At 42.9% G+C, this 18493-nt stretch overlaps 1 protein-coding gene across 7 annotated transcripts in view; it reads left to right on the forward strand.

The window, feature by feature from the left end:
• nfatc2 (nuclear factor of activated T cells 2) overlaps window positions 1-18493 on the forward strand; it is a 93262-nt gene that overhangs the window by 37259 nt on the left and 37510 nt on the right. For all 7 annotated transcript variants that reach the window (XM_031894306.1, XM_031894305.1, XM_031894307.1 and 4 more), the window contains 3 exons: window positions 3016-3218; window positions 5250-5422; window positions 6742-6882. In XM_031894306.1, the coding sequence (XP_031750166.1) occupies window positions 3016-3218; window positions 5250-5422; window positions 6742-6882 (517 nt within the window). The remainder of the gene's footprint in view (window positions 1-3015; window positions 3219-5249; window positions 5423-6741; window positions 6883-18493) is intronic.

Raw genomic sequence — 18493 nt, forward strand, 5'->3', positions numbered from 1 at the left:
CTTAAATACTCCCTGCCTCCTCTAAAATACCATATACATGTATTAGTCAAACATACTACTTACATAATGAATCCATGCTTTAATCCCTCCCACTGCTTGAGTTAAATAATATATGCCTCTGCTCCTTATTTGCTGGTAAATTTGCATTTACCTGATGTTCTGCCCCCAGCCTGTCCCCAATCCTCACTTTTAGGAGACCTCAACTACCACTCCATTCCCTCTGACCAACTCACCTAATTTTCAATCCAACTGGACCCAAATGTAATGCAATATGCGATGTATTTGCAAGTAAATTTGTCATTTCTGACTTTCTCCCTTCATTCCCAACTTTCAGGAGACTTCTCCACTTCTGCCCCTCTGCCCACTCTGTTCCTTTACATATTTACTATGCCCTTATGAGTCTTTTCCCCCACCCCTCATTGTCCCTCCCCTTACCCTTGTAAACCCGCCAGAAAATTAATGAGATATATTGCAACCCTAGACTTGCTACCCAACCCAGTCTTTTAAGCCCTCAGTTCCTGCTCCCACCATCTACTGCTCCAGGATCCATTTCTTACCCTCCCGTTCCCACCATTTACACTGAGTAGGAAAAACATAGCTTATCTGAAAGCAGTTCTATTGTGCAGTGCTGTCTCCTTCTAAAAGCACAGGATCTATGCACTGAGATGGCTGCCTATACACCGATATTACTGCTAAAAAATACATGTATTGGTTCTAGAAAAAAATGGAAATGTTAGAATGAATTATTTGCAATGTCAACAGTGTAATATAGTTATAAAAACTATACTGTAAAAATGATGACAGAATCCCCTTAAAATCACCAGATCTCCTCCTGATTAGGCCCTTGACGCAACGACTCCACCCCTTCACATCAAGACTCCTCACTTTCTAACAATGAAAAAGATTGTATCCCTTTAACCAGTCTTTGCCAGTGGGTCAGCAGTAACTCCCCTCGGCTTCCAGACAGACAAGCAAAGCCATTTCCGACATAGGTGACTGGCACAGGAAGACATTGTAGCACTACTCTTCCGCGCCCCAAACTAAAAGAAGCGGCGGGGGTATTTTTTAATATGCATTTGAAAAAAAAAGTAAATATGAGAACATCTGCCACTTCATTAGAGGAGTGCGTCTCTAGGCGATTCTCTTAAATAAATGTCAGTGCAGCAGGGCTGGTTTTGTGTTTTATTGAAATTCAGGTTAATTTGTTTTTATGGAAAGAGCGACATTTCCTGACTAGCAATATTCGACGGCAGAATGAACACTGTCTGGAACAGAGCACAATGCATCAGTGTCAATACTACAGTCAAGCGGTTATTTTTTCTTTCATTTTTTTTTTTTTTTACCCAGTGAGCATTGGAAATCAGCCCCGAATGCTGGGAAATCAGCCCCCAAATTCTGCAGAGGAGTAAAAAAAAAATATATATACTGAATATGCTGAATATTGGTTATGCACTGGAATGTCATGTTTTATACTTACGGGCAAATGTACTGAAATACGTGTCCTAAGTGGCACAAAACTGCAAGGTGATCACATTTTTCCAGTCCGTAGAAGTGCTGGCAGTTGAATTTATTGTTTGTTACATAAACAGCCGTCTATGGTATGGATTTTATGTATGAAAGATTTGCCCTAAAGGCTATAAAGGCAATTTAATTTCTCGAGCAGATTTAGGACAGCAGAAATTGTGTTTGCTATTTCTTAAGTGATCGATGCTCTTAAGGCGGCCAGACATGGGCTGATAAAAGCTGCTGAGAGTTGAAAGCTTGTCTGCCCCTGTATGGGCCTCAGACAGGCCCAAACGACCAATATATGGCCAAAAATTGTCAGCCGATGATGTCCTCTCCGCGACAGCCTGTGTGATACAAAGTTCAGCTCAAGGACCGAACGATCGGATCAATCCGATATTTCCCACCATAAAGGTGGGCATATAGGGGCTAAGATCTGCTCATTTGGCAATGATTGGATCTTTCAGTGTATGGCAAGCTTGGTACCTGCACTGCTGGTTGAGGGCATTTTGACTGGAGTATTAGACCAGAATTGCACTAGGAAATCAGGGTCCTATCAGAGAAACTCAATTCCAGGGTCCACAACAATTTTATAAGCACTCCCCTTGCCAGTGATGGGCAGGTTGAGTTGAATCCCTAGAGTTGGGTAAGTTCTGACCAAGAACGTGAGTCCCAGGTACAGGTATGGGCAGGGGGCAGGTCAGACTTCAAGCAGGGCCCCTTCCCTTGCTGATAGTGGTGACCCCTCCCCTATGGTGGCTGATATGAGTCATCAGAGCAGAGTCGGGTTTTGAGTGAGTCATAAAGTAGAAGAGGTCTTCAGGCTGGCTAAGTAAGCAGTAGGTTTGGGTCAGGTTCACGATAAAATATATCTGGCTCACTCATCAATAACCCCCATCAAGGCCTGGGGTGTAGAAGAAAGAGTTCAATAGTTATCCATTAGATGAATCAATGTAGAGTCCCTTCTCAACAAAAAAACAGAAAGGCAAACACATAAACAAGAGGAGATGATAACAAAGTTGCTTAGATAGCATTAAACACTAAAGGTGGCCATACACGTGGCGATCTGACGATGTTTCGTACGACCATCGGTCGCACGAAACATCGTAAGATCCGCCACACACCATTCAGGGCTGAATCAGCAGGTAAGGAGCTAGAAACAATAGGATTTCTACCTCCTTCTGCCGATTCAGCTCTGAAGGGAGAATTTTGGTCAGGCGCTTTCTATGGCGCCAGATCAAAATTTTCAAACTGGTCCGATCGGCGAGTCTGCCGATATCAGCAGCTTCCTGCGATATCGGTCGACTCGCCGACATGCCATACACGCACCGATTATCGTACGAAACAAGGTTTCGTACGATAATATCGGTGCGTGTATGGCCACCTTAAATGTTGCATGTCCCTCTTATGACACGTCACATACATGTTTCGGTAACAAAGCCTGTCAAATGTTTTAATGTTTCTTTGTGCTTCTGAAACAATTAAGTTTGTATTCCCCCCCCCCCCCCACAGCTTAATGGCTATATGGAAAATAAGCCTTTGGGCCTTCAGATCTTCATTGGAACAGCAGATGAACGAATCCTGAAGCCTCATGCTTTCTATCAAGTGCACCGCATCACCGGAAAGACCGTGACCACCACCAGCTATGAGAAAATCGTTGGCAACACCAAAGTCCTGGAGATGCCTCTGGAACCCAAGACCAATATGAGGGCAATGTAAGTAGTAGTAAGTGTATCTGTATAAAACAGCTGTTATGAATCTATAACCTTTCTATTGCTTTCTATTAAGGTGATCTACTATAACTAGTAGATGCTCAAGTTAGTTTTCTAGACTCAGTTAAGTCTCTCTGGGAAATAATTAGTAACTGGTGGATGCTCAATATATTTACAGATAGATATTTGGAGCCAATCAAATTCTACATGCGCCATTTCTTTCTGTCCCTTGCATTTTTTTAAATGTTGGGAGGTATGGTACTATACAATAGCATATCTATTGTAGGTGCTTAATACTAAAGTTGGGGAACTAGTGTATATCTACTGTAGCTAGTTAATACACAAGTTGGGGAACTAGTGTATATCAACTGTAGCTAGTTAATACTTAAGTTAGGGAACTAGTTTATATCTACTGTAGCTAGTTAATACTCAAGTTGGGGAACTAGTGTATATCTACTGTACCTAGTTAATACTCAAGTTAGGGAACAAGTGTATATTTACTGTAGCTAGATAATGCTCAAGTTGGGGAACTAGTTTATATCTACTGTAGCTAGTTAATACTCAAGTTGGGGAACTAGTGTATATCTACTGTACCTAGTTAATACTCAAGTTAGGGAACAAGTGTATATTTACTGTAGCTAGTTAATACTTAAGTTAGGGAACTAGTGTATATCAACTGTAGCTAGTTAATACTCAAGTTGGGGAACTAGTGTATATCAACTGTAGCTAGTTAATATTTAAGTTAGGGAACTAGTGTATATCAACTGTAGCTAGTTAATACTCAAGTTGGGGAACAAGTGTATATTTACTGTAGCTAGATAATGCTCAAGTTGGGGAACTAGTTTATATCTACTGTAGCTAGTTAATACTCAAGTTGGGGAACTAGTTTATATCTACTGTAGCTAGTTAATACTCAAGTTGGGGAACTAGTGTATATCTACTGTACCTAGTTAATACTCAAGTTAGGGAACAAGTGTATATTTACTGTAGCTAGTTAATACTTAAGTTAGGGAACTAGTGTATATCAACTGTAGCTAGTTAATACTGAAATTAGGGAACTAGTTTATATCTACTGTAGCTAGTTAATACTCAAGTTGGGGAACAAGTGTATATTTACTGTAGCTAGATAATGCTCAAGTTGGGTAACTAGTTTATATCTACTGTAGCTAGTTAAAACTCAAGTTGGGGAACTAGTGAATATCTACTGTACGTGGTTAATACTCAAGTTGAGGAACAGTGCCAGCTAGAGAGTGATATGTTTATTCTTTTCATACCCTCCAAGAATAAAACAGAACTTAAATGAAATACAACTTGAGTTTCATGGTTATTTATGAGACTATGAATCAGAGTATATAAATGTTATTGTGGTATTTGCCTACCCATAAAATCTCTGCTTCTCAGACTTCTGCAACAAGCAGATGGAATTTTATTCATGGTCTGGAGAAGTAATCTTATTGGTGTGGCCTGGTGGGAATGCACGGCTAGTTTGCCTTTTACAGTGACCAGAGGGAAAGCTCGAAACTCCAGGCTCTTCTCCGAACAGCGTGCCTGTTTTATATACCCTCTGAGTAACGACTCCCAGCTCCCTCAGCACTGCCGGCCATATTTAATAGCACATGTAAGGGGAGTTGTGAAAAATACCTTAACGGCTTATTTGGGAGAACTGTCCGAAAACGTTTTTTCCACACACTATTTTATGTTAATTGTTATACTCCTAATACAGACAGCTCAGGCATATATAACATAAATTTGTACTGGCAAAATTATTTTCCTACAAAATCTGCATTCAGCACTTCACATTTGTAAATGTAATTGGTTTAATAAGCAGTATCTGTCTGCCTGGTTCTGACTCCTGAAGCACTTCAGTAACTTGTACTAGTCTGCTGTCTGCTTTCATTATTCTTAATGCACTCTACCAGTCAGAGTGATTGTCTGATTAGTTGCTATGGGTTACTAGACCCGTATGCATATATGTTTTCTATATTTTGTGGGTGTCAGAGATACATTGCCTAAAAAATTTGAATTCTACCACAGAATTGACTGCGCAGGGATCCTGAAATTAAAAAATGCAGACATCGAGCTGAGGAAAGGAGAGACTGACATTGGCCGGAAGAACACAAGGGTGCGTTTAGTTTTCCGAGTCCACATCCCAGAGGCAAATGGTCGGATTGTGTCCCTGCAAGTGGCTTCCAACCCTATTGAATGCTGTAAGTTTGCCAGTATAACAATGAATGGTATAGATAAGGCTTATATGACAATGTACCGTATATACTTGAGTATAAGCCGATCCGAATATAAGCCGAGGTACCTAATTTTACCTAAGAAAGCTGGAAAAACGTATTGACTCGAGTATAAGCCTAGGGTGGGAAATGCAGCCGCTACTGCTAAGTTTCATCAAAATAAATACCAATACAATTACATTAAATGAGGCATCAGTGGGGTAGGTGTTTTTAAATATTTATTTCAAATAAAAACTGTAAACTAGCTCTGCAATTGGAGGGTCAACAAAAACAAATGTTTTATCAACAATGATACCTGTAGAGTACTCAATCAGCAATGAAGCTAAAACACAAAGAGCTAATATCCTTCAAAACTATAAATAGTTTATATAGAATATAAAGTGCAATGTCTAGTGCAGAATGGGACAGGTGAGGATGGTAGATAAAGATGAATTTGGGTGCAGGCCAGGGCACTGGAGGGTCTGGTTGCGGGTGGCCTAATTTGCACACAAAGGACAGAGGGTGCTAATCTGGAGGGACCCGTGGCACTCGACTCAAGTATAAGCCGAGGGTGACTTTTTCAGCACATTTTGGGTGCTGAAAAACTAGGTGTACTAAACCCCATCTCTTCTTCTCTATTGCACCCCCTCCCTTTTGTTTATTCTCCCCTGCCCTACTTTATTATCCCACCCGTTTTCTTCCCCACCTAATTTTCTTTTCTTGTGCTCTGGCTCACCCCTCAGCTCCTTTTTCCTCTCCTTGCAAAGCTAACAGAACTACCATAAGTTAGTTACAGGACAGTAACAAGTTGCCATTTGGCACTTGGCCACTGAAAGGCATATTTAGATGTGTCCAGTATGCCATATGGGCCCCTAATATCTTGCTTGTTCAGGGCGTAGAGAGAAAAAAGGGTTGACATTCCCTCGAGTACAGACTGGACAGGACATCCCTCTGTGAAACTCCTCATCTTAGGGAGAAAGTGCCATAGTAATTGCAGGTAATTTAGGCCAACTGTCTATTGAATTAAATGGTGCAGGAAAATCTCCTAATAAGGTGCTTGTTGGCCCTGTAACATGTCCTATTTTTGTCAGCAAGGGCCATAGCTGTTTATTTAGGTGAGGCTTAATTTTGCATTGGGGAAAAAATATTAGGAGACTAGGCTAACTAAGTTATTATTAGTTTGGATGTCATTTATTATACTTATTTTATAAAACAAAAATTAGTATAATCAAACATTTGTGTTGCAATATATCAAACTGCTCTCTTCTTTAAACTCTGACCATAAAAGTTTGTATATTTATTTTCAGCCCAAAGATCTGCTCATGAGCTCCCCTTGGTGGAGAGGCAGGATATGCACAGTTGCCTGGTGTATGGTGGGCAACAGATGATTCTCAGTGGCCAGAATTTCACTGCTGAGTCCAAAGTTGTATTCACAGAGAAGACTTCAGGTAGGTAATTGGCTGAAGGTGTCAGGAGCAAATGAAAGGTATTTCTAGAGGGGAATTCAATTATAACCCCTGATTGTTTTATCTCCTACTGCATGACAAGTTGTATAGATATAGAGGGAGTGTCTCAGAAGGCTTATTTACTTTACTACAGTGGTACCTGGGGTGGTCTTCATCTAGGGCAGAATGGGCTACAGGTCTGGGCATTAGTTTGGCCACATGATTGGATTGGTAATTTGCATTTAAGTACAAGAAGGGCCATACTTACCATGTAGGCACTTGACGGCCCATGACTAGGGTGGCAACTTAATGGCCCTCAGGTTCCTATGTGATAAATAAAAATGAGCTCCCCTCACCGCCAGCTAAGGGTTGTAATTGAACGGGGGCGGGGGGGCTGGCTGAGGTCCAATGCCTTGGGGCAGCACCAAACTGAAATACAGTCCTCCCTGAGTCACTGTCATGAGTTAAATGGTCCTTAATTTTAGCTCATTAACTGTAGTGAGAGTGGCCCCTATTTTTAGTATGAGGGGCTTTATAAATTCCAAAAAAGATCCTAAACTTCAAGGCCCTCTAAGGGGGTCATCCACAGAAAATCATACCCTGGTGGTAACATAGATACCCCTTTTACAGGGTCATTATACTGGCCAATCATGGCTGTAGGAAACAAAAACTGTTTACAGTGCTTCTTTAGATATAACTGTTTATAATGCTTCTTTAAGATATCATTTATGTATGTTACTGAGCTTTCTTACACTCTTCCAACCTGCACAAAGTGCCCAAAGATATACAGGGCCATGGGCAGTTGCTTCTGCCCCTATCCTGCCCTCGGCACCTTTAATGGCACAGGCAATGCAGCCCCCAGAAGGAAGTGCCTAGCTACAGACATGACCTCTTACTGTTATAGTCGAGTGTTATTGTGTTTCCCCTAAGCTGTTTTGGATTCTGGGGGAGAATCCGACACTTCTGGCAGTTCCACAGCAAACAGACTTACGTGGCGTGAGGTCACTGGGATATCCCCATCTAAACACGACCAAACAGGAAAAAATCTAAGAGCCCCGATTAAGAGATGTAGCTCCTGCAAGTCAGTTACCATAGCTGTAACAAACTGTGTGAATCAGGGTGGAATCCAGTGTTTTGGAAGGTTCCCTGCATGACACAACGCATTGGAATTTTACAGATGGTAAATCCTCATTAACAGAGAGGAATCCACTATTCGCCTGAGCTTTCTGGCACAGCCGTCTGTATGGGGGCGCACATGGAAATCAGCCTGCTCTTGGCTCTTCTGCTAAGCAACCATTTATTTAAAGCAATATTATCAGCCCTCAGACTTCCCTTTATGAAAAATATTGTTTTTTATCTAGTGCTGTGTCATTTTCTGTTATTAAATAAATGCATTTTTCATAAAGCCACACATTTTGAAACTGATGAGCACTTGATCTTAATCACTTTCCTTATTCTTTTTTTATAGTTACATAGTTACATAGTTACATAGTTACATAGGGTTGAAAAAAGACCATTGTCCATCAAGTTCAACCCATCCGAGTAAACCCAGCACACAACCTATACTAACCAATCTATACACTCACATACATAAACTATATATATACAACCAGTAATACTAACTGTAGATATTAGTATCACAATAGCCTTGGATATTCTGCTTGTTCAAAAACTCATCCAGGCCCCTCTTAAAGGCATTAACAGAGTCTGCCATTACCACATCACTAGGAAGGGCATTCCACAGCCTCACTGCCCTCACCGTGAAAAACCACCTACGCTGCTTCAAATGGAAGCTCTGTTCCTCTAATATATAGGGGTGACCTCTGGTGCGCTGATTGTTTTTATGGGAAAAAAGAACATCCCCCAACTGCCTATAATCCCCTCTAATGTACTTGTACAGAGTAATCATGTCCCCTCGCAAGCGCCTCTTTTCCAGAGAAAACAACCCCAACCTCGACAGTCTAACCTCATAGCTTAAATCTTCCATCCCCTTTACCAGTTTAGTTGCACGTCTCTGCACTCTCTCCAGCTCATTAATATCCTTCTTAAGGACTGGAGCCCAAAACTGCACTGCATACTCAAGGTGAGGCCTTACCAGGGACCTATAAAGCGGCAAAAATATGTTCTCATCCCTTGAGTCAATGCCCTTTTTTATACAAGACAGCACTTTATTTGCTGTAGTAGCCACAGAATGACACTGCCTGGAATTAGACAACTTGTGATCTACAAAAACCCCTAGATCCTTCTCCATTAAGGATGCCCCCAACACACTACCATTCAGTAGATAGTTTGCATTTATATTATTCCTACCAAAGTGCATAACTTTGCACTTGTCAACATTGAACCTCATTTTCCAGTTTGCTGCCCAGTTTTCCAATTTTGTCAAATCGCTCTGCAAAGCGGCAGCATCCTGCATGGAACTTATAGTTTTGCACAATTTAGTGTCATCAGCAAAAATAGAAACAGTACTCTCTATGCCCACCTCCAGGTCATTAATAAACAAGTTAAAAAGCAAAGGACCAAGGACTGACCCCTGCGGTACTCCACTAACCACACTGGCCCAATTAGAAAATGTTCCATTTACATAGTTATACAGGGTTGAAAAAATCCTTCCAAGTAAACCCAGCACACACACCCTATACTGACCTATCTATCCACTCACATACAGACCCATACTGACCTATCTATCCACTCACATACAGACCCATACTGACCTATCTATACACTCACATACAGACCCATACTGACCTATCTATACACTCACATACAGACCCACACTGACCTATCTATCCACTCACATACAGACCCATACTGACCTATCTATCCACTCACATACAGACCCACACTGACCTATCCACTCACATACAGACCCATACTGACCTATCTATCCACTCACATACAGACCCATACTGACCTATCTATCCACTCACATACAGACCCATACTGACCTATCTATCCACTCACATGCAGACCCATACTGACCTATCTATCCACTCACATGCAGGCCCATACTGACCTATCTATACACTCACATACAGACCCATACTGACCTATCTATACACTCACATACAGACCCATACTGACCTATCTATCCACTCACATACAGACCCATACTGACCTATCTATCCACTCACATACAGACCCACACTGACCTATCTATCCACTCACATACAGACTCATACTGACCTATCTATCCACTCACATACAGACCCATACTGACCTATCTATCCACTCACATACAGACCCACACTGACCTATCTATGCACTCACATAAAGACCCACACTGACCTATCTATGCACTCACATACAGACCCATACTGACCTATCTATACACTCACATACAGACCCACACTGACCTATCTATCCACTCACATACAGACCCATACTTACCTATCTATGCACTCACATACAGACCCATACTGACCTATCTATCCACTCACATACAGACCCATACTGACCTATCTATACACTCACATACAGACCCATACTGACCTATCTATACACTCACATTCATAAACCATACAGTATATACCAACATTATTACTAATTGTAGATTTTAGTATCACAATAGCCTTGGATATTCTGCTCGTTCAAGAACTCATCCAGGCCCCTCTTATAGGCATTAACAGAATCTGCCATCACAACATCACTAGGAAGGGCATTCCCCAACCTCACTGCCCTCACCGTGAGGAACCCCCTACTCTGCTTCAAATGAAAGTTTCATTTCTCCAATCTTTAGGGGGGCCTCTGGAGCACTGATCGTAAGAACCCCAACCCTGACAGTCTAACCTCATAGTTTAACCCTTCCATTCCCTTTACCAGTTTAGTTGCAGTCTCTGTACTCTCTCCAGCTCATTAATATCCTTCTTAAGGACTGAAGCCCAAAACTGCCCCCCATATTCAGGGTGAGGCCAGAGACCTATAAAGGGGCAAAATTATGTTTTCATCCCTTGAGTCAATTCCCTTTTTTATACAAGACAGCACTTTATTTGCTTTAGTAGCCACAGAATGACACTGCCTGGAATTAGACAACTTGTTATCTACAAAAATCCCCAGATTCTTCCCAATTAGGGATCCCCCCAACACACTACCATTTAGTGTATAACTTTATATTATATTTATATTATGATCAAAATACTGCTCTGTTATAAAGCAGGGCAGGACTGCTGCTTGTCAGAATGGATCTTGCAATGATACTCTTTCTCCCTACCCTTAACATAGGGTCGGCTGTCTTTGCTGACTGCAGCATCCTGAGCTTCAGAGTCATGTCTAGCAGCCCTGTTAGTACAGACAAGCCTTCTGCATGATTAAAGACAGTTTATCAGCCTAACGATCACACCCAATTAGCTCTTTTTCACTTCTGTTTCCTCCATTTCCACTTTCCTGCTCTCTGCGGTCAGAACCTTATCTGGTGCCTCTATCTCTGCGCTTAATGATTCCGTGTATTGTACACCGCACAGTAAGTGATTTCCCTGCTCACAACAATCCAACCACAAATGCATGATCACAACTGCAATTTGCATCCAAGGTGTACGGACTGGAGGGAGCAATTATTAAGCCTAATAAGTGCCCTGGGTCAGACAAAGACTCTACGGCCAGTTAGTTGGCCAAATGCTGCGCTGGCACCCTTACCATAGGCTACTTCTGGGGTTTAAAGCTGAATGATCTGAAGTATTCCTGAGCCTGTTAACCATCAGTACCCCAATAAGCAGTCTACGATCCTGGCCTGACTCCATCTATTCCTACTACCATACTCTGTGTGGGCCCCATTATGTGCAAGGCATTCACTCCATTCCCCCCGTTGCCTTAGTGTGCAGAGTAGAAACGAGGAAATGGAAAACTACACGGCGCTATTTAAGCTTTAAATGATGGGAGTAGTAAAAGCAAGGAAGGAAAAGGATTCCTATGGGTTTCATGATATGCAGTAAGATTCTGCAGCCTCTCTCCTGCGAGTTCTGTATTGACAAGGCAGCTGGGATACCATCGGTCACTTGGCCCCCAAATGGTGTGAATGAAAGTCAGGCTTCGGGTCATGTGAATATTTCACCCAGAAGCAGCGTGTAATAACATGAGTCACTGGGAGACGATGACTAAGGAGGGAGAGAAGGGAATTTCTCTTCCTCCGCCAACGCTTTATATCATGCCTTTCAGCAGGTGAGGGGTTATGCTCTTTGCGCAACTCATCCTTGAATAGTAAATAAGTATCAAAAATATAGTTTGTATTTCTAGCAAAAAAAGTAATGTTTATTAAAAGTAATAATGTTTCGGGGTCTTTTTTCTTTTTCTGAGATTCCTGCCTTGCTTTATGGCTGAGATTCTAGCTATCTGTATAACAGAGCATTCTGTCACAGTGGCACAGATCCTATCTGATACCCATTGTAAGCAGCAGTCCTGCCCTGCTTTATGGCTGAGATTCTAGCTATCTGTATAACAGAGCATTCTGTCACAGTGGCACAGATCCTATCTGATCCCCATTGTAAGCAGCAGTCCTGCCCTGCTTTATGGCTGAGATTCTAGCTATCTGTATAACAGAGCATTCTGTCACAGTGGCACAGATCCTATCTGATCCCTCATTGTAAGCCACACTCTCGTGCTGAGTGGAGGTGCTGTGAGGGAGCTCCTGTGAGGTGAACTTTCCCCAGGCCCTGTAAGGGTCTGGGGGGCTGTTTGTTTCCCGGTTTGGGGCTTAAAAAGAAAAACAAAAAACTGACTTTCTTTATTGTTGTGGAAAATGAAAAGAAGATTTTCTCTTCGTGTGAGGAATGAAAAGAAAGCTGTTGTTTCTGGAAGGAAAGGCTCAAGCCAGAAAATGGCGGCAGAAAGTGAAGTAAGTAAAGCTAAGCCCAAGAGAAAGAAGGTGGGAGGAAGGGAAGATAGTGGAAGCAGCATGGAGGAGGAGAATATGAATGAATCCTTTTCACAAACAATATCAGAAGATTTGGAAAGAACTCCAGTTTTGTTGCCTGATGAGCCTGACCCACAAACAAGCATGTCCCCCCCCCTGAGTATGCCTCCCATCCCTATGTCTGGCTCTGAAACCCCTCAAAGTGCCACAAATAGTCAGTTGTGTGAGACCCCTGCGCAATTATCCTCCAGTGACCTGTTGGGGGGTGACAGTGTGGAACCTGAGACCCCCGGGAGGAGCGGGGAGTTTGGTGCAAGTAAAGTAATGGCAGCTGGGAGAGCAGAGAGATCCAGCAATGTGCCTGCGGGGCCTGTCTGTGTGGAGCTAAAGCATCGGGAGGCTAGCAGTGCATGCTGGGAGTTGTGTCCTGCGGAGGGCACTCATAATGCTGATGCGGCTGCTGAAAATGCTGCTAATTGCGCCTGTGAGAATCTGGCTATGGCGGTGGCAGAGGGGGCTTTGGACTGTGCAGAGGAGCCTGGAGTGGAGGTGGGGGAAGGGGGCTTTGGGCAGGTGAGCAAGGACTGTGTTACTGCTGGGAATCCAACTGCTACTATAGCGAAAGCTAAAATGTCTTATTCTGCTGCTGTGGCTTCTCCTGCTACTGGTGGGGCCACTATTCCTGCTGATCCACTCACTGCTACTGACTCACTTTCTGCTGCTGATAATAATGTTATTTCTACTGATTTAAAGACTGTTTGTGCTGCTGCTAAAGAGACATTTTCAGCCTGTATAGAGACTGTTGCTGCTGTGAGTAAAGAGACTGATACTAATTGTGCTAACGAGGCACTTGCTGCTGGAGAGAATCCTGACCCTATGGTGATTGCTAAAGCTCTAAGGACTGTGAACTTTCTTAAAGACAAAAGAGAGCTTTGGAGAGGGATATTGAGAGGGGGATTGCTAACATTAAGTTTGCTAAAGGGGAAGCTAGAGCTTTAGGAATAAGAAAGCTTGCTATAATAAATAAAGAGTTGGAGGAGGCTGATGGGGAAATTGAGCAAACTATGCTGTTAATTAAACCCTGGAAAGAGGTGTTTAAAAACAGAACTCGTTTTGATGAAATGCAACAGGCTGGTAAAGGGGGGAAATCATTTGAAGCAATGTATATGGATTTTGTGCTTAGGGGGGAGGAGGAGGGAACAGGGAAAGGGCAATCTGCTGTTATGTCTGTACCTAAACCCTCTGATTCTATTTCTACCTCTAATCCCCCTACCTGTACCCCCCTACCTCTAACCCCCCTACCTCTAACCCATCCACTCTTAACCCCTCTACCTCCAACCCCCCTACCTCTAACCCTTCTAACCCCATTGTTTCTGCATGTTCTGTGGATAATGGGAATAATATGCTGGTAACTCCTGATGTTTTGGGTAAAGCAAATGAAGTGGCAAATCCTACTAAGTCAATGGAAATGTCAAATGCAGGGGGAGAGGATCAAGGAAGTAAAGGGTTTTGGGAAAAAAGAAGATTTTTTGCAAGACAACAAGAGACTCTTTTTGATGGGCCTGTGTTTAAAAGGATAAATGTAGTTAAGATTAAATGGGATGGGGAGAAGGAAAAGATGCCAGGCAGTAGGTATATCTGCAGGAATTTGATAAAGGAGTCAATGGGTTTTACACCTTCTGATGTTAATGCTTTCATAACAGTGTCCGATGTGGAATTTGAAGTAAGTTTTAAATTACCACAAGGTTTGGATAGATTTTGGAGTCTCTATCAGGAGAAGGGAAGATCCCCAGAGTGGGAAGGTTTCAGGGCCATACCTGTTTCAAAGCCAGAAGTTAAGAACGTCACTGTCATTTTTAAAAATGAATCCATTCCCCCAGAAGATGTTTTGGTCTGGCTTAAGCGCCAATGTAAGGTCCTGGCGCCACTGACAAGGTTATATAATGAGGAGGGTTTCTGGATTGTGGGATGGAAAGTACAAGTGAGATTGGATGTATCTAATAATGTTACTAAGCATCTCCCAAACTCTTTCTTTATCGGAAAGGAGAGGGGTGTTTGTTTTTATCCAGGACAACCCAAGCAGTGTTTCAAGTGTGGCTCAAAGCGTCATCTGGCCAATGATTGCACTCTCAAAATTTGTGCATTATGTGGGGCTCAGGGGCATGTTAGTAAGGAATGCAATAAGGTAAGGTGCAACCTTTGTAATGATTTGGGACATACGCACCGGGAATGCCCAGAAGCCTGGCACAATATTGTAAAGAAATGCCCTAGAATCGAAAAAGAGTTTTTTCAGGAGGAGGTACCCAGGGTGGAGGTGGGTGTATGTGAGGAAATCACTAACAGGAAGGGAGGTGGGGAAGTTTTGTCCCAGACTATTGAGAAGGATGGGGGAGAAGGGATAAGAAGGGAAGTGGAGGTTGAGAAAGAAGGATGGGAGGAGGTAGGAAGAAAAACAAGGAAGAGGGTAGACAAGATGGTTTTCCAAACAAATATTGAAACCTCTAATAGGTTTGAACTCCCTGATGGGAAATCTTGGGGGATATGGCTGAGGAAGAAGAGGAAGAGTTAAACAGGTTGGAGGATGAAGAGAGGGAGCATGGGAAAGAAACAGGGAAGAAGCAGAAAAAGAAGAAGGCGAAAAAGAAATCCAAGGCTTCTTTGCCTCTTGTGACAGAAGAAATGAATTGTGAAATTGAAGAACAGGTCCCTTCCCATGTAGAAATGGAGATAACTGAGGATCAGGGGAAGAAAAGGAAAGGTCGGACAGAAAGTGATGAGGAAAGGGAATCTATAGATGGGAATGGGTTTTTTGAGAAAGACGGTGGCCCTTCAAGTGGATTAGGGAAGCCTCAGTATAAAAGATTTGGAGAGGGGAAGGAGGGTAGGCTGGCTAAATCTCCAAAATGTCAAAACAAGTGATTCATTTTTGTACTATCAATGTGTGTAGTATAAAGAACCATAAAACAAGGGCTAAAGTTTATGATTTTTTAGGGAAATCTAATTTTGATGTTCTTTTCTTACAAGAAACAAGGTTAACTGATAGGACAGAAATATTTAATGCTAAAAGAGAATGGCAATTTGGACCCTCTTTTTGGTCTATTGCAGAGGAATCTGCAGGGGGGGTGGGAATTCTTTTTAAAGGTCATTTTGATCTTAAAATCAAACGTTTTTTGGAGATCAGAATAGGACGCTGTATACTCCTAGATGTTCATTTTCAGGGTGAGACGTTTAGGCTGATTAATGTTTATGGGCCACATACGATAGCAGAGAGGAAAGAACTGTTGGGCGAAATTAAACCTTTTTTGTGTGTTTCTTGTCCTGTCATTCTGGCTGGGGATTTTAATGAAGTCCTGAAGCCGGGGGACAGGACAGGTAAATATAATAAATATGAAGGGGCCTTTTTGTCTAATATTATCAGGCAGGCGGGGCTGGTGGATGTGGCGACCTGGAATGGGAGGAAGGGTGTCCATACTTATTTTTGTGCAAACCGTAGTAGTCGCATAGATTTGGTTTTTGTTAAAGAGAGAGATACTTTTTCAGATGTAAAGGAAACATTGGTAGATTTTTCAGACCATTTAATGGTTTCCTTTAAATATGGGATGTCAGAGCTCCCGAGAAGGGGTAGAGGGTGGTGGAGACTTGGATTTGAGTCATTGAAGGAAGCTGCAAGGAATGGCTCTTTTAAGAGTTTTTTTGAGGCCCAGTGGTCAAAGCTGGACTTCTTTGATTCAATCCAACAGTGGTGGGAGGGTACGAAAGAAGAAATCCGAACCTTCTTCACAAAACTATCTGTTAAAAGGGAGGGTATAAGATCTAGAACATACCAGTCTCTGAGAAAGAAGTTGGAAACCTTAATTTCGGCCGGGGTGGTGGGGGAGAAAATTGCCCAGTTGAAAACTCTGATGAAGCAGCATCAGTACAGTCGCCAGGACTCTATGGTTCTGGAAAGGGATTTTGGGGCAAAAAACTCCCCGGACCCTTTCCAGAACTGTAGAGAGACCTTTAAGAAAAAGCAGGTGACTGGCCTTATTGATTCTGAGGGAAGTTTGCAGAAATCCAGGGAGGGTATCCTCAGAGTTGTAAGGTCGTACTATGCCGGCTTGTTCAGACGTAAGGCTTTGGAGAGGGAAAGGACTGAAAGCTTCTTAAGGGCGACCCCAGGACCTGATACAGCTAATTTGGATTTCTCCCCTTTGACAGCAGATATTGGGGAAGAGGAGGTGGAGGGTGCGATTGATAAGTTAAACAACAAGAAAGCTCCTGGGCCTGATGGGCTTACAGCAGAATTCTATAAGACCTTTAAGGAGCTGTTAGTCCCGGTGTTAACAAAGATCTTTAATGGATGTCTGGGGAGTGGGTTGTGTGAGTCAATGAGGTGCTCTGCCCTGATTCTGCTGTCAAAGGGGAAGGATGATGAGAGGATTAAGAACTGGAGGCCGATTGCCCTTCTCAACTCCGATAGAAAGATTCTGGCAAAGATCCTTTTTTCCCGGTTAATTTTATTTTCAGGCACTTTATTATCGTCCTGTCAGTTCTGCACGGTGAAGGGGCGGAGCATCTTTGGGGCGATCCTTACTATAAGGGAAGCCTTGGAGTCATGCAAAACTCATGGTTGGGGTAAGTATCTGTTGTCTCTGGATCAGACAAAAGCTTTTGATAATGTTAACCATGATTATCTATGGGCTGTTTTGTCTAAATACGGCATCCCGGGCAGATTCATTAGTTGGATTAAAGTTTTGTATGAAGGGGCAAAAAGCTTCCCATTGATTAACGGTTGGCAAGGTGAAGACTTTGAGGTTGGGGCCGGGGTGCGGCAGGGCTGCCCTCTGAGTCCTCTTCTCTATGTATTCGCTCTGGATCCCTTCCTGAGGATGCTGGAGAGGAAAGGCTTGGAGGGGGTCTGTGTGCCCGGCGGGCAGCCCCTCAGGTTTGTTGCCTATGCGGATGATGTGTCAGTGATCGTTTCTAAGCAGGCGGAGGTTGAAGTGGTCACTGATTGCATCAGAAGTTACTCGGGGGCCTCTGGCTCCTCTGTCAATCGGGAAAAGTCGGAAGCTTTTTGGGTTCTAGAAGGGGAACCAGCTTTTCAGGTTGGTAATTTCCCAGTAGCCCCAGAGCAGGTAAAAATCTTGGGAGTTAAATTCGGGAGGAATGATAATGGTCTGTTAAATTGGGAAGAAAAACTGGATGCTGGTTTGGCAAAAGTTCAGCGCTGGAAATCTTGGAAGCTGACCTATAGAGAAAGGGTTAATTTGATCAAGACTTTTCTGATCCCGTTGTTTCTTTTTGTTGCCTACGTGTTTCCCCTGCCAGAATCTCTCTCTACTCGGCTCTACAGTCTGTTCTTTCAGATGCTCTGGGGGAGCAGACTGAACCCAGTAAAAAGAGGGGTCACATTCCTGCAGAGAAAAGAGGGGGGGTTAGGGATGGTTTGTCCAATCGCGTTCTTTGGCACCATTTTCCTGAAATTTAATTTTGGGAATCTGGGCCAAAGGACGTGTTCTCTGTGGGAGAACTGTGTCAGGTCCTGGGTTTCGCCTTTTATCAGAGACTGGATGGAGGGCGGTAGAGTGAAGGGGGTCCGGATTAGGGGGGGGTACTTTCCACAGCATTTAGTTTTAGGCTTAAAGCTGATAAAGAAGTGGAATTTGGACTTTGGGGCAATAGGGAATCTTACCAGGAAGCAGTTATATGAGTCTGTATTGAATTCCTTTTTTATCTCTGCCCCAGTCCTGAAAGACTGTACAACTGAACAGATGAAAACTTGCC

This window comes from Xenopus tropicalis, chromosome 10 (assembly GCF_000004195.4).
Source record: "Xenopus tropicalis strain Nigerian chromosome 10, UCB_Xtro_10.0, whole genome shotgun sequence".
In the NCBI taxonomy this organism is placed as follows: domain Eukaryota; kingdom Metazoa; phylum Chordata; class Amphibia; order Anura; family Pipidae; genus Xenopus; species Xenopus tropicalis.